At 40.5% G+C, this 17,698-nt stretch overlaps 1 protein-coding gene across 1 annotated transcript in view; it reads right to left on the bottom strand.

Moving 5' to 3' along the window:
- The window catches only part of LOC126176982 (methanethiol oxidase-like), a 156,105-nt gene that overhangs the window by 82,011 nt on the left and 56,396 nt on the right, over positions 1–17,698 (bottom strand). Inside the window, exons 8-9 of the mRNA XM_049924196.1 lie at positions 970–1,115; positions 697–819 (exon numbers count right to left, since the gene is read on the bottom strand). Coding sequence (XP_049780153.1) covers positions 697–819; positions 970–1,115 — 269 coding nt within the window. The remainder of the gene's footprint in view (positions 1–696; positions 820–969; positions 1,116–17,698) is intronic.

The following is a 17,698-nucleotide window of genomic DNA, read 5'->3' as shown; positions in this document are numbered from 1 at the left end:
ACATTTCATTAGTCTCAAATGAAAAGAAATTATTTTATAAACTTATATGGTAAAAAAATGTAGGACTGTATTCTACATTTTTTTGCAACAGCCATGAAGAAGTTTCTTCTTATATTAGTTTTCACCTCAAACATGTTTCATCAAACCTGTCTCATCTTTAGTGAGTTCTTAATTTATTTTTGTTGCAAAAACAGATTGAACAATGTTCCACAACTTATTACACAAATACTTATGCTTTTTTAGGGCATCAGAAATCAAAGAATAATTATTCAGTAGTGAAGTATGCAATTATGATTAGTGTAGATCACTAGTAAAAGAAGGAAGTCCTCAGCAATGAACAGGCATATTTGACTCATAGAAAGTCACTTCTTCAGTTTCTTAAATTTCATCACAGTTAGGACTGTAGAATAATACCTTGCTCACTTTCGTACATTCGCAGATAGCAATGTATACTAATTTCCACATTCTCATCTTTTGAAGAACAGTAACTCAAAATCTGAACAGCCGCTCATATTGTTAAATTATGCCTAAGTCTCTTGAAACTACCTTGTATTAATTTATGATCCAACTTTTTTCAAGTGTGTATGCTCAATCACAAAGTTTTCAAATTCTTTCTCAGCTCCAGCAGAATATTTCTAACAGTATTCATTATGTATAAACATCATTCCACAGAAATTTTGTGAGCACAGTACTCACCGAATCTCATGTGCACTAACAGGACCACCTGTCTCATCTCTGAACTCTACAAGAAAGTCTTCATCCAGAGTGAGCCCCCCTTTCTCTGTATTTACATTCAGCTTCAGCATGTATGAACCATGTCTACAAAAGAAATGGGAAACGTAAAAGAGGTTAATACTGCGCCTACATCCTACATTTATCTTCACAGCACATTGATGTAAACCATCTGAAATATAATAATAAACACGTGAGATGATTTAGGAATAATAAAAGAGCTGAATTTATACATACTTGACCATCTCAGGGTAGAACTGTTGATCCCAAGCACTGTGCAGTGAGGAAGTAACGTACAAGCGTTTTCCATCCAGACTAAGTTGCAGCATTTGTGGTGAACCATACAGCCTTTTTCCTCTTACACACAGTGGATCAGGCTGTTCCTAATTTCAATAAAGTACATTTAAATAAATTTCTATTTGTGTATGTTGCATATACAAGTACTATGGATTTACTGAATTGTTTTACATTATATTGGTTGTGGGACAATAAAAGTTAACCATTATTCATTTATAAATAAACCACTTTACTCAACAAAAGGCACTGAAACCATTTGCATATGTGACTAAATGTGTAAGGAGCATAAACTTTTACATACAGAACACCAGCTCACTAAATGACTGAACTCAAAAAAATTAAAATAATGCTCCCTAATATTCAGTACTTTATTAATAAAATAGAACAAATCAATGAATTTCCAACACAGAGTGCACCTCACTTATGTATTATGAATGAAAAGATTCATATGTTTAAGATTAAGTGTGTAGACTGTAGAATGGTCCACAAGGGTAGTGGTGTAGGTGTGGGAACAACAACATTGTTGACGTCAGAGACCAAAGAGCAGCAGTTCCGATGTGTGACATCTATGGGGCTGGAGATCAAAGACAGTCCAGTTTTGACCTTCATATTGTGTAGATGTCTTGTATGTGTTCTCTTATAATAAATGTTTATCTGTTCTTAACTTTTTTGATTGAATTATTGGTACATCCTCCTGTACCCATAGTGGAGACCTGCCACACTGATGACCCATGACTAACATGACAACTGCACTGGTCAGCAATTCTCTCACTTTGTTCTGCTACACACTAACAATGCAGCAATATTCTGCTACACTATACACATCAACTGCTCTGTGAGGACACCATATGGATCCTGCCTCAATATGTGTGCCGTCAGTGCAGTGATTGCTTTAATAGGCAAACAGTGATTAAACCAGAACCATGTTCATGTGTGCAAATGATACAGCCTCAAGCTGTTGCAACTGCCACACCATAACAATGGCTGCCATAATCCAACTTACTATTATTAGACTTTTCACAGGATCCAGCTTCAAACATGATACAGCCTGGACTTAATGCTCAATTTTCAAACATTCTGACTGACTCCAGCCTGAGAATGTCATCTGCATCAACCACATTGTGACTTTCAGCTGCAAACATAACATCACTGTATGGGATGATTCTCATCTACCAGACATCATTAAATATTCTACACCCATGCCACGAGTGCAATTGTTTTGTTTTATGTGTTTCACAGTCTTCCATTGCCAGATACCGTGCCTACCCTTCAAAGACTTTCTCACCAATCTAAACTGGTTCCATTCTGCACCAAGCAACCAGCCCTATGATTTGTGTTGGCAGAATGTGTGTTAGCATCAATGGGGATATTGGACAGTGAGTCTAAATTTGTCACATTGATCTGACATCCCACTGCACATGCTGACATCATTAGGAACTTCATCCTCATGTCATCTGTGGTACACCACAACAAATTGGCCTTATTAAAATGGCTAGCATGTATCCCAGAACAGTAGTTATGACAGGTCATATATGATGAAGAGTGGCAAGACAAAACTCCATGACAGTTGTGGTGCTGACTGCGAACTATGCTAGACACAAACCTCATGCTGGACAATATGCTTTTGATTATCTGGAGTGTGAAGTTTCCTCAGCAACTGCAATTCACCCTGATTCTGTAGGGAGCTGAGCCGATAGATATAAAACTACCCTATTGGACAGATTACCTATGGTACTAAAATACTGGTACCGTATTAACTTTAGACACTAAGGCACAACAGCACATCAGAATGCTGCAACCCATGACACACTATGAGCCACCCAAAATGGGTGGTGCCGAGAATAGTTGACAATGATATCATCACCATGATCTTGGGCATCATGGCCAGCTGCACACAACACCACTGCTGCAGCTCACAACACTGTGACACCCAACCCTGTTGCCACTACTACACAGCTGTGCTGGTGCTACACACAGTTCAGCGACACTGCACACAACTGTCAGCTCCCCTGCTCGCAACCCAATGCCAAGCACAGACCAAAGCACGTACATTGGGCTGCACATGGATAATAAGCTGCCTTTGCACACTTTGAGCTAGACATGAATCCTCAACAATGGATAAACTATCACATGGCTAACTGTATATACTACATCACAACTCAGGCATATAGTTCCTCATGGACACTGGTTCCAGCAGTAGCACAGTTGCCATGACATGTTCACAAAGTCTATTGACTCATCAGTGATTTTACTCTGAGCTACCAATGACTCCATGATTTCATCACATGGATCAGTTGATCACAAGTTCCACTACAGTAAAAATCTTCACTGCCCATAGACTTTCCGTACTACTGATATAAAGGAGCCAGCATTAGGCACGGAGTTTATTTGATATTTCCACCTCAAGTCTGACTGCGAACAAACCCCTCTCATACACTATGTGACCCAACACCTCATCATTGGGCATTTCTTCCCCAGTATCACATATGGCAGCGCACTCCCTCTCAGAATCTACTGGTTCAGCTAACAATGCTAACAACGAATGCTCATCTATCAGCCAAGAATGCACAGCAGTCATTGACACGATTGCAGTGACACAGCAACAACAACTTCACAGTCGTCAACAAGCAGAGATTCTCCTTCTCTTCACAACATTTTGTGAGATCTTGCACATATTCTTGAGCAACATAAGGCGTTTGTGGCCGCCCACCCACATGACGGCCCCATACCACTGGATCACCACCAAGCAGATGTGCCACTGATGCAACACAACTCACCACTACAAAAATAGGTTAGTCTGGCACTTTTGGCCATGTCTCCTAGTTCACTGATCCTGTATTTTACCCTCTCCATGACATGCATGAACCATTCACAATGGCACAATGCATCACATCCTGACTACCTCCAGCTTGCCAGCACACCACAAGGCATGCCAATTACCTTCTGCTCTCCTGAAAGAAGCCAAGATGTTGAGTAATGATCTCCTTCAGTCAGGGATCATTCATCCCTCTGACAGCTCCTTGGGTGTCACCCATTAAACTCATCCTGAAAAAGAATGGTTTTCTCCACCTATGTGGTGATAATAGAGTGCTCAGATTTTGAACTACATATGATAGTTACCCCATCCCCAAAATGCAAAATTTCACACACTGACTTGCAGGTGTGACAATTTTGAGTGTGACAGACTGGAAAAGGGCATATCTGCAAATACAAATGCATCCAGAAGACATTGATAAAACAGTTATCATTGTCCCATTTTGCCTGTTCACTTTCCTGTTCATGCACTTTGATCTAAAATATGCTCCCAAACTTGGCAGAGATTCAGTGATGGTATCCTCTTTAAATTAGACTGTTGTTACATATATCAAGGTGACATCTCAATTTTCTCCCACACCAGTCAAGACCATGAGCATAACTTTGAACTGGTTCTCACTGTCCTCCAGGAGGGTGAGGTCACCATAAATGAAGAAGAACCACATCTGAAAAAATCAGGTATACTATAAATGCCAATGGCATGAAACCCTCACTAGAACAGACTGAATTCATCTGACAGCTACAGCCTCCACAAACATGGTCACAATTTACAGTGATTCCTTGGAATTCTCAACTTTTCCCATCACCACCTGTCACACACAGCCAAAATTCAAGCCTCACACACATGATAAGAAGAAACTCTTACAGACACCACAAATGCTAACTGCATTCGAACAAGCAAATGTCAGCCCCACAAAACCAGCGACACTCACCCACTCCCTTTCAGATGCACACCTCATGGTCTTGACAGATGAAAGCAATACAGCTATTACCACAGTCCTTCAGCAAGAATAGACACCAAGGCACAACCTCTACATTTTTTTCTCAAAAAAAACTTAAATCCTCTCAATCAAAGTGGTCCACATTCAACCAGTAACTTTATGCTGTGTACAAAGTGTTACGGTACTTCTGCAGAGACATCAAAGGAAGACAAGTAGTGACATACATGGACCATAAACCAGTAGCAGTTTCAATACACAAACCATCCAAGGACATCAACTCCCAGTGCTTCCACCACTTGGACATGATCTCTCATTGTATTACCAAAGTTAGATATTTTTAACAATATTATGTTCACTTATTGTGTAACAACTTACAAAACAGAGTGAGATTCCTCACAGCAGCCTCCATGCACCATGCACTATTCAACCAAATTCACAACCTGGCTCACACAGGTGTCTGACCAATAACAAGGCTGATGACAAAATAATTCAAGTGGCCTAAGATCAAATGGGACTGCTGTACCTGGGCACAGGCCTGTCTGCCTTGCCAACACAGCAAGATCAGGCAGCAATCACAATGGATAATTGGTTGCTATGGGATACTGTATGCCTGATTCAGTACATTTAGATCTGATCAATCCACTTCTCAAACCAGTTGGCATTAAAAGCATATTATCAGTCATCATTCACATCTCTTCCTGGGTCAAGAAGTACCCATCAAAGATAACATGGCTGAGTCCACTGCTCATGCATTCATAGATGCGTGAGTATCCCACTTTGGCTGCCCAAGGCAGTCACTACTAACCAAGGACATCAATTTGACTCAACTTTCTTTGAATCCGTTTGTCACCTCTACTCCACAAATGAAATCAAACAATGGTGTACCATCCTTAAAGTAATGGGTCTATGGAATGTTAGCATCAAACACTTAAGACCAATCTCATGTGCCACACAGCCAGGTGGTCAGAGGCATTACCCTGGGCCTTGCTTGGCACCCATATAGCCTTTAAGGCTCCCAGCTCTGGTATAACACATGAAACAGCACATCCCTAAATGTTAATTCCAGCTCTGATGGCACACATTATACCAAAAACATTTTTGTACAAAGCACTGTTGGAGTGTGAATTTGACACTATTCATCCATCATTGCAGTCTCCTTACATGGAACCATCCTGCATCATCAGAGAAGGACTCTCCATCACCATCAAGGACAAAGTGACTACAGCGTCCCTCCACAGACTTACGCCATCATGGATATTGCAGGAACCTGGTGACACCAACGTGGAGAACACAAACACACCATCACTCAAAAATGTTGACACAACTTCACAACCACTCTCTGCACTGGTAGTCATCACCATCAGTGTACACCAATCCCAGCCAGAGGATGTCAGTATAAAAATACTCAGTAATTATCTCATCATCTTCGCACAGCAAGGCCTTCCAAGCACATTCACAATTCCATCTATCCATTTACTCTCACATGCATATTTATTATCTTCCCACATCAACTGCAAGGCACTATCATTACACTTGTCTTCAAATGGTATCCTCATCATCACTGCACTTATTCACACCTCCTACCAGCCAGAAGCCCTCACAACACCACCAACAATGTTCTGTTCCCCAGCAGCATCTCAAACGACACAGTAGTATCCACCTACATGACTTTCCCCACCACAGTCACAGTTCAGCCACACTCTATGACCATTAGCACTCTTGGCTCCATATCAAGTATACACTGTACCATCTTTGGGAACAATAAACTATTGGTGTCTCATCAGAGACCAAAGAGCTGCAGCTCTGAAGTGGGATATCTGGGAGACTGGAGATCAAAGACATGCTTGTTTTGACCTTTGTAGCATGTAGATGCTTCTTTTAATGTAGTCTTCTCTCATAATAGTGTTATCTATTCATAGTAGTGTTGACCATCTTATTGGTACATCCTCCCATATCCACAGTGAAGATATACTACATAGGCATTTATGTAAAAATAATGTTCACTCTAAAAAATTGTAAAGAGATGATGGCTTTGAATCAGCAGCAAAATAGTTGGAATGTACAGATCAACAAACAATGACGGTGAATTTTTCTGTCATTATAAGATCCAATGGATAAAGTCTTGACAAACAAAAAATAAGTTACAGTAATACGAGATGTGAACACAGACTGTTTAAGCTCTAATGTAAATTACTCATGTCTTAGGTATTCTGATTTGTGAAAGTGTTATAACCACTTTTATATAGACCATATTGTCACCAACAAGAATAATACATGACTCTCACAAACTTGCATTGACCTTGTTGCTACAAATTTAAAATCTACATCCACATCTACATCTATACTCTCAAGCCACCATAAGGTGCATGATAGAAGGCTCTATTGTGTGGAAGAATTAGTGGTTAGAAGTATTGAAAACTCTCTCTCTAATCTTATACTTCTCTCCACAGAAATTAATGCAGATAAAAAAGTAGTGGGACAGTGAGCCACATATGAAACAGAAAATTGAGCATTATATATTTAAAGGAACCTTGCACACAAACTGGCAGCAGGTGTAAAAAAAGAAAAAAAGACACTAATTAAAAGTGCATTTCTATAAAATATTACACATCTGTTTTACCCTTCACAGTGGTAAAAATACTACATACATCTGACATTCAGAGTGCCTTATAATTCCTCCAAAAATTATAAAATTACAGGCATACATGAAGGAGCTTATGTTCATTCAGGGACACCAGACTCAGTGCTACAGTACAAAACAGCGAAAAACTTACAGGGAATCCTTAAGGAATGTAAAAGCACAGTGTTATATAGTGTGGATAAATCATTGGAAAATGGACAATGGTAATCAAAACTGATAATTTCTATTTGAAATTTCATGTGATTATGCCAGACAATACATCATTTTAAAAAGTAATCCATTAACATTAAAGCAGGGTGCATGGAAGAGAGTAGCTGGTGGAGCAATCCATAGTAGTGGGGTGCACTGTACCACATAATCACCAGCCAATAGATTTATTTTGCTGTACCTGTCTCTTACATATGTTTCAGGGTCCACTTAGCCATTTTGGTATTCATTACATGTCGCATAATTCAAACATGTGAAGTGCCATGATCAGAAATGACAGTGACTTTTCCAAGCATATAACATTCTCTAGGGAGATTAAGAAGCAGAAACAGTGCCCCAATGTGGCAAATCACAGGCACATATTCTTAAAATGGTTTGCTGCAGAATGCTGGACCATATCCTAAATTCGAATATAACAAATTTTCCTGAGATGGAGGACCTTCCATCCTCAAATCAGAACAGATTTAGAAAGCATCACTTATGTGAAACTCAGCTTGCCCTTGCATGATATGCTGTGGACAATGGATGAAGGATAACAGGCAGATTACATATTCCTAGGTTTATGGAAAGCATTTGACTTGGTGCCCCAGTGCAGACTGTTGATGAAGGTACGAGCATGTAGAGTAAGTTCCCAGATATAAGATTGGCTCAAAGACCTCTTAAATAATAGAACCCAGTATCCTGTCCCCAACAATGAGTCTTCATCTGAGAAAGGGTATCATCAGAAGTGCCCTAGGGAAGTGTGACAGCACTGCTGTCATTCTCTACATACATAAATGATCTGATGGACAAAGCGAGAAGCAACCTGTGGCAGTTTTCTGATGGTGCTGTCGTGTGTGGGAAGGTATCATTGTTCAATGCCTTTAAGAGGATTCAAGACAACAGACAAAATTTCTAGTTTGTGTGACACATGGTAGCTTGCTCTAAATGTAACAAAATGAAAATTAATGCAGGTGAGTAGGAAAAACAAACCTGTAATGTTAAAATACAGCATAGTAGTGTACTGCTTCACACAGTCACATCGTGAAATATCTGGGCACAATGTTACAAAGTGATATGAAATGGATCAAGCACTTACAAATGGTAGCAGAAAAGACAAAAGGTCGACTACAGATTATTGGGAGAATTTTAGGGAATTGTGATTGATCCATAAAAGAGACCATGTATAGAACACTAATGCAACCCATTCCTGAGAACTGCTTCAGCATTTGGTATCCCAACCATGTCATATTAAAGGTAGACATCACAGCAATTCAGAAGCAAGCTGTTAGATTTGTTGCCGGGAGGCTTGATCAATATGCAAATATTATGGAGATGCAAATCCCTGGAGAAAATAGGGCATTCTTTTGATGGAACACTATTGGGAAAATTTAGAGAACTGGCATTTGAAGCTGACTGCAGAATGATTCTACTGCCACTAACAAACATTTCACATAAAGACCATGAACATACGAAAAATTACAGCTTCTGTGGAGGTGTATAGGCATTAGTTTTTCCGTTGCTTTATTTATGAGTTGAACAAGAAAGGAAATTACTACCACTGATAAGGTAACACTCCACCAGCACCATGTGGTGGCTTGTGGAGCATGTATGCAGATGCAGATTACTACAATGGCTGGAGTATGTGGTACAGGACAGTACACTGGCAGCATCATAACAATTTTCTGTCTCTCTCAGCACAGAATGAATCACACATGCATCGTCTTACTTCCACTCTGCTTTAGTAAAACTGGTTGAAGTGTCATAAAAAGCCCGCATCTCGTGGTCGTGCGGTAGCGTTCTCGCTTCCCACGCCCGGGTTCCCGGGTTCGATTCCCGGCGGGGTCAGGGATTTTCTCTGCCTCGTGATGGCTGGGTGTTGTGTGCTGTCCTGAGGTTAGTTAGGTTTAAGTAGTTCTAAGTTCTAGGGGACTTATGACCACAGCAGTTGAGTCCCATAGTGCTCAGAGCCATTTGAACCATTTTTGTCATAAAAAATACTGTGAGCAGAGAAAGTATCCAGGCTCCAAAAATACACTACTGGCCATTAAAATTTGCTACACCATGAAGGTGACGTGCTACAGACATGAAATTTAATCGACAGGAAGAACACGCTGTGATATGCAAATGATTAGCTTTTCAGAGCATTCACACAAGGTTGGCACCGGTGGTGACACCTACAACATTCTGACATGAGGAAAGTTTCCAACCGATTTCTCATACCCTAACAGCAGTTGACCGGCATTGCCTTGTGAAATGTTGTTGTGATGCCTCGTGTAAGGAGGAGAAATGCTTACCATCATGTTTCTGACTTTGATAAAGGTTGGATTGTAGCCTATCATGATTGCGGTTTATCGTATCGTGACATTGCTGCTTGTGTGGTTGAGATCCAATGAGTGTTAGCAGAATATGGAATCGGTGGGTTCAGCAGGGTAATATGGAACGCTGTGCTGGATCCCAACGGCCTCATATCACTAGCAGCTGAGATGATAGGCATCTTATCCACATGGCTGTAATGGATCGTGCAGCCACGTCTCGATCCCTGAGTCAACAAACGGGGACGTTTACAAGACAACAACCATCTGCACGAACAGTTCGATGATGTTTGCAACAGCATGGACTATCAGCTCGGAGACCATGGCTGCGGTTACCATTGACGCTACATTACAGACAGGAGCGCTTGCGATGGTGCACTCAATGATGAACCTGGGTGCACGAATGGCAAAACGTCATTTTTTCAGATGAATCCAAGTTCTGTTTACAGCATCATGATGGTCGCATCCGTGTTTGGTGACATTGCAGTGAACGCACATTGGAAGCATTATTCATCATCACCATACTGGTGTATTACCCGGCTTGATGGTATGGGGTGACATTGGTTACACATCTCGGTCACCTCTTGTTCGCATTGATGGCACTTTGAACAGTGGACATTGGATTTCAGATGTGTTACGACCCGTGGCTCTACCCTTCGCCGATCCCTGCGAAACCTTACATTTCAGCAGGATAATGCACGACTGCATGTTGCATGTCCTGTACGGGCCTTTCTGGATACATAAAATGTTCAACTGCTGCCCTGGCCAGCAAATTCTCCAGATCTCTCACCAATTGAAAAAGTCTGGTAAATGGTGGCCGAGCAACTGGCTCGTCACAATATGCCAGTCACTACTCTTGATGAACTGTGGTATCGTGTTGAAGCAGCATGGTCAGCTAGCTATACCTGCACATGCCATCCAAGCTCTGTTTGACTCAATGCCCAGGCATATCAAGGCCGTTATTACGGCTAGAGGTGGTTGTTCTGGGTACTGATTTCTCAGGATCTATGTACCCAAATTGCGTGAAAATGTAATCACATGTCAGTTCTAGTATAATATATTTGTCCAATGAATACCCATTTGTCATCTGCATTTCTTCTTGGTGTAGCAATTTTAATGGCTGGTAGTGTATAATACTGAGAGAAAACTGAATGTTGGTGACTGAGCGAAAGACAGAAACAACTTAAGTGGGGCATGCAGGAACTGAATGGATGACTGTACACCAAAAATAAGTTCAAATAAAATGAGTCATTAATTTTCTTTGAACTTCTGGGTAATATCAGAAATTATACTACTTAATCATAATGTCCCATTAAAGGTGGTGAAATAATTAGGGATACCATAGTCAATAATGCTTTAATACAGCTTACTAATAAAGACATGTTATTTACTCTTGCTCCTCTGTATAAGCCATGGAAAAAGTTCTTACAGTCTACTGAAATTGTGAAACTAATAAAGCTGTCAGAAATTAGTAAGTTATCTTTGAATGATTTCACAGTGCTATTTGGCAGGCCTAAAAGACCACAGTCTGCTGGGAATTGAAGAAATGACTGAGTCAAGTGACTCAAACTACTGTTCTGTTATTCGAAATCTGATCTTTGTATAATCTGTACTGTGTAAACCAAGAAATGCCACAGTACATGAACAGAATGAGAAAACATTAGTGTGATGGATGTAAACAGTACTGGTCACATATATCAAACAACACAATGGTTACATCTAAATGGGCTGAGGAAGCCACTAGTTGTAAAGAAAGTAATAGATAAGGAAACATATTATTGCACGCAGATGAAGAAGCAAACATGTGGAAGGAATATTTTGAGGAACTTAGCAAAGGACAATATATCATTGTGGAAGAAGAATATTTCGAAAAATGAGAAGCAGTGCTAGCAGATGAAATTAGTCCTCCAATTATAAAAATGTAATGTGAAGTAGCACTGAAAGAACTAAGACCAAAGAAAGCTGCAAGTCCAGATGAACTGCCAGCTGAGCTATGACAGACTAGTGAAGAAAAAATTGAAAGATGAACTTTTCAGAATTACAAATTTTTGTTATTATTGTGAGCCTCTGCTAAATTATTTTTCAGAAAGTAAGACTGTACCCATTCATAAAAGGGAGGTACAACAGGCCCCTCCAGTTACAGAATGATAATCTTAATTTCACATGAAGCAAAAATACTTGCAGCCATAACTATAGAACTTTAAGAGGATCAGTTTGATTGTGGAGCAAAAATGTACGGACTATTGGTGCCATTACAGCACACAAGAGCTTGCTAGAGAGAAGATTGCAATTAAACAGGGATACTTACATAGACTTTACTGATCTAGAAAAGACCTTGAAATTATTAGGTGGAAGAAAATATTAAAGATCTTGAAAGATACACATAAAAGATAGAATCCCATTACTAAAATATTCAAAATACAAAGTGCCCCATAAATCCTAAATCAGAAAAAGGATAAGACAAGTGTGTTTGTTATCTTGTTTGCTTAACCTTTTCATTGAAAAAGCTATGAGGATCTTCAAAGGAAAAATTTTAAATTAAAGTGAGTGGGACCCCTATTCACTGCATAAAATTTCCAGATAGTACTGTGTTAATATCTGAAGGTGAAAACATATGCAGAATATACTTTCTAGTTTTTTACCAATTATGAAATGTTTCAAATTAAAATTAACTGTCAAAAACCAAAATTATAATAGTATGCAAATAAAGAATGAGTGTAACTGACATCAAAATCAAAGGAAATTAAATAACATAAATAAAATTTTGTTATTTAAGTACCTTAGTAATGGAAGACAACAGATGCAGCACATAAATCAGAAAAAAATATGTACTTTCAATGTATGAGCGCAGCTAATAGTCATCAAGCCATTTCACATAGAAAAAAAAAAAAGAATTTTTCAAAACATTCATCTGTAGTGTGCTCCTATAAGGCTGTGAAAGTCGGACATTGATGAAGGCAGGTAGAAAGTGCTTAGAAGTGATGCAAATGTGGCTTTGGAGAAGACTGACATGGACCAGCTAGATGGAAAGAAAATGATTGAAGAGGTTTTGAAAAATATCAAAAAGTGGAAAAATCTCATAGCAACTATTCAAAAAAGGAAAACAAAGTGTCTTGGAAATTTATGTAAGCATAAGTTTATAGCAGACATATCAAAAGGCCAAATTTTGGGAAAGAAAAGAAAGAGAAGGAATCAAATAAGAGACACCTGTGAAATGACATGTGTCATGTATCAGACTTAAACACCATTTGGCCTTCTGCATTGGTATAACTATCACCAAGTTATCAACTAGGATGAAAGGGCATATGCAGAAAGTGCATACTGGCAACAAAGATGATCCTGCTGTAGAGCACACTCTACAATATGACATTCATGATGTTGGTGCCTGTTTCAGCGCAAATGCCATTTGGATCCGCCCCCCTGACACCAATATTTCGGAACTCCACAAGTAAGAAATGGGTTTACAACATGTGCTTGTTCTTACCACCCACCTGGTCTTAATTTAGTTAATTTTTATGGTCTCAGTATTACTTTTCAGTGACTATTCTTTTTCTTTGTTCCCTTCTACTTTCTAATTTTTTTATTTTCCAAGCTGTCTATTTTTCTCTGCCTGCTTACCTGCCTACCATGTATAATGCACTTAGCTTTCCACCCTTATTGACTCTTGCATGATGTTCCTCAATAATCTCTCTCTTCCACTTTTAAGTTCTAAAGTTTTTCAGTGCAGTCTTTTTTCTCAGCCCTCCCAATAAGTCTCCCCTGACCTAGGGTCCTGTGTGACTTTTCTACAGCTCTCCCCATTTTTTAAACCTCACCAGATCTTTTCCTTCATTACTCTTGCTTTTGATTCAACCCTTTTGTGAGAAGGATCCACTGGCTCTGAAAGTTTGTGCATTTTCATATATTTTATATGTGCATTCTCCTGTCACTACTTGGGGAGCAGATTTTTATCTATCTACATTTTATTACTTATTTTAACACAGATTAATGGAAAATCGAGGATGGAATGTAATAATACAAGGGTCACTCCAAAAGAAATGCACACTATTTTTTTTAAATCCATCTTTTATTCTACGTGTTTGAAAGTTTTACAGAATGTAGATACATCCTTTAGGAACAATATTTTCATTTCTCCACATAATTTCCATCCCTCTCAACCGACTTATGCCATCTTGGAACTGGCACCTGTATACCTGCACAGTAAAATTCTGGACCAACCTGTTGGAGTCTTCATCTTCAAACCTTGTTCCATGAAGAGAATCTTTCAGTTTCCCAAAGAGAAGATAGTCACATGGAGCCAGTTCAGGACTGGAGGCGGGTGTTTCAGTGTTGTCCATCTGAGTTTTGTGATTGCTTCCATGATTTTTGACTGACATGTGGCCGTGCATTGTCGTGCAACAGCAAAACATTCTGCGTTTGCTGATGTGGTTGAGCATGACTCAGTTGAGCTTGAAGTTTCTTCAGTGTCATCACATATGCATCAGAATTTATGGTGTTTCCACTTGGCATGATGTCCACAAGCAAGAGTCCTTCGGAAATGAAAAACACTGTAGCCATAACTTTACCAGCAGAAGATGTGGTTTTGAATTATTTTTTTCTTGGGTGAATTTGCATGATGCCTCTCCATTGATTGCCTCTTTGTCCCTGGTGAAAAATGATGGAGCCATGTTTCATCACATGTCACAGTTCTTCCAAGAAATTCATCTCCACCATTCTCGTACTGTTCCAAAAGTTCGTTGCATACCGTTTTTCTTGTTTCTTTGTGAGCCACTGTCAACATCCTGGGAACCCACCTGGCATGAACCTTTTTTAATGCCAACACTTTCAGTATTCTGCAAACACTTCCCTCCCCTATCCCATCGTAGCGTGACAATTCGTTAACTGTGATGTGTCTGTCAGCAGTCACCAATTCATTAACTCTCTGCACATTGTCTGGTGTGTGTGCAGTATGAGGCCTGCAACTGCGAGGACAATCCTCAATATAGCCGTGCCCCCTATCATCATGTAACCTGCTTGCCCACCAACTAACTGTACTGCGGTCAACAGCAGCATCTCCATACACCTTTTTCAACCTCTTGTGGATGTTTCCCACTGTCTTGTTTTCACAGCACAGGAATTCTATGACAGCATGTTGCTTCTGATGAACGTAAAGTGTAGCAGCCATCTTGAAGACATGCTGTGATGGTGCCACTTACGGGAACAGGTTGAAGTAAGTTTGGAAACAAGCAGGAAGGATGTATCTATACACTGAAAACTTTCACACATGCAAAATGAAAACTGTATTTTTACAAAAATAGTGTGCATTTCTTTTGGAGTGACCCTCGTATTATGGAAAAGATGGTTGCCACTCACCATATAGTGGAGATGCTGAGTCACAGATAGGCACAACAAAAAGACTGTCAGAAAGTGAGCTTTCGGCCAACAAAGCCTTCATCAGGAATAGACCACATGCACACACATACACACACTCATGAAAACGCATCTCATACACACGTGACCACTGTCTCTGGCTGCTGAGTTGAGAATACAAGCAGCAGCACATCATGGGAGAAACAACCTGGTGGTGGGAGTAAGGGGGAGGCTGGGGTGGGAAGGGGGAGGGATGCCAGGGCAGGAGTAGGGAGCAGCAAAGTGCTGATTGTGGATTGTGGAAGTATACAGGGGTGAGAGAGGGTAGGGCAGCTAGGTGGAGTCGGGAGGTTACACAGAGGGCGGGGGTAGCTAAAAAGGAGAGAAGTAAAAAGATTGTGGGGGGTGTGGGTGCATTGGTGGAATAGAGGGCTGTTAGTGCTGGAATGGGAACAGTGAGGGGCTAGATGGTTGAGACCAGAAGGGTTACAGGAATACAGGATATACTGAAGGAAGAATTCCCACCTCTGAAGTTCAGAAAAGCTGTTGCTGGTGAGAAGGATCCACTTGGCACAGGCTGTGAAACAGTCACTGAAATGAAGAACGTCACATTGGGTGGTGTGCTCAGCAACAGGGTGGTCCATCTGTTTCTTGGCCACAGTTTGTCAGAGTCCATTCATGAGATGAGACTGCTTGTTGGTTATCAGACCCATGTAGAATGCAGCATGGTGGTTGCAGCCTAGCTTGTAGATCACATGACTGGTTTCACAGGAGCCCTGCCTTTGGTGATAGATGATGCTTGTGACCAGCCTGGAGTAGATGGTGGTGGGAGGATGTGTGGGGCAGGTCTTGTATCTAGGTCCATTACAGGGATATGAGCCATGAGGCACGGGTTTTGGAGCAAGGGTTGTGGAGAGATGGATGAAGCAAGGGGTGGAGGTTAGGGAATTCTGAAAAGTTAACAGGGAGTGATTCAGGGTCAGAGTGGATGGATCACGGTTGGATGGAGGAGTGAACTGAGTTGGGCAGGGTTCAGTATTGGTCTTTGGTTGAGTCTGATTGGTAGGGTTGGAGGCAAGAAAGTGTTTCCACTGCAGGGACCGGGAGAAAGAGAGAAGGTCTTCAACTCCTGCATGACTGAATTTGGGAGTGGGGCAAAAAGTGAGGTGATACTTCTATAGAGCTAAGGTTTTTGGAGAAAAAGTTCATGTCTACCATCCCCCTTCTTCTCACTTATCTACCCACATAATTGCAACCCACATTACAACTTTTTTCTTTTTTTTTTTTCTTTGATGTCATTGTGTCTTCACGACAATTTCAGTAGTTTTCAGTAGTTTCAGTATCAGCAAACTCCTTCATTCTTCATCTTGTTTTATTTCATCCATGTCACCTCCTATTTGATTTTTCCCACGTGTTTGTTCATATTTTTTCGAAATTTTCAGGCATATTTATATGTTACTTACATATTTTTACACGTTTTTTATCCACCACCATGGGTCCTTGCTCCTCCCATCTGTGTCAATACAGAAAAGTTTCCTTATCCCTAGCCAGAACCCAGTACCATATACTGTTCCTGCATCGTTTTCTGGCTCATGGAATCATCCGTAAATGGCATTACCATTAAGTTACCCATCTCTGCCTACCACCCTTCCTTCCTCAATGACCTCCAGCTGTTCAGATTCCACTGATCCTTAATTCTCACCAATATAATCCTGCAAAACCATATCAAACAGACCCAAATCTCTTTGCAATACCTCCCCTCAATCTGCGAAATTCTCCTGCTATGCAATACCAAATTCTTGAATCCCATGTCACACACTGAAACTCTTGCCCTCCAGGACCTAGAGCAACATGCACAGTGCCACCTCAAAAAACTCTTCACTCTGTTCACTTCCTACTCCCACCTTGGACTACCACTATCCACCACCTCCACAACAATCTCCAAATCTCCCCCACATCCCCTTTTAGCTGACAAACCCTGTCTCACAGACCTATTACATTTACCCCCACCCTCAAGAACTCCATCCCATCAGTACACAGAATCTAGAACGTAAACAGATGCAAAACACAGTCATGAACCTTTCCTCCAATAACCTTAGCTCTGCAGAGGTATCAGTCCTTTCCAAAGGCCTCACTTTTTCCCCACTCCCAAATTCAATCATGCAGGACTTGTTAAAGACCTTCTCTCCTTCTCCCAGTCCATAAGTTGAAACAATTTTTTGCCACCAACGCTACCAAACAGACTCAACCAAAGACCAATATTGAACACTGCCTAACTCAGTTCACTCCTCCATCCAAATTTGATCTACCAACACTATCCCCTAATCACTCCCTATTAACTTTTCTGAATTTCTTAACCTTGAACCTTGCCTCACAATCGCTTCAAAAATCCCTCATCATACAAACTAACCTTACACATGCAG

The sequence above is a fragment of the Schistocerca cancellata genome, chromosome 3 (assembly GCF_023864275.1).
Source record: "Schistocerca cancellata isolate TAMUIC-IGC-003103 chromosome 3, iqSchCanc2.1, whole genome shotgun sequence".
NCBI classification, from domain to species: Eukaryota; Metazoa; Arthropoda; class Insecta; order Orthoptera; family Acrididae; genus Schistocerca; species Schistocerca cancellata.
The sequence above is the reverse complement of the archived record's forward strand: the minus strand, read 5'-3'. Positions and strand labels throughout refer to the sequence as shown.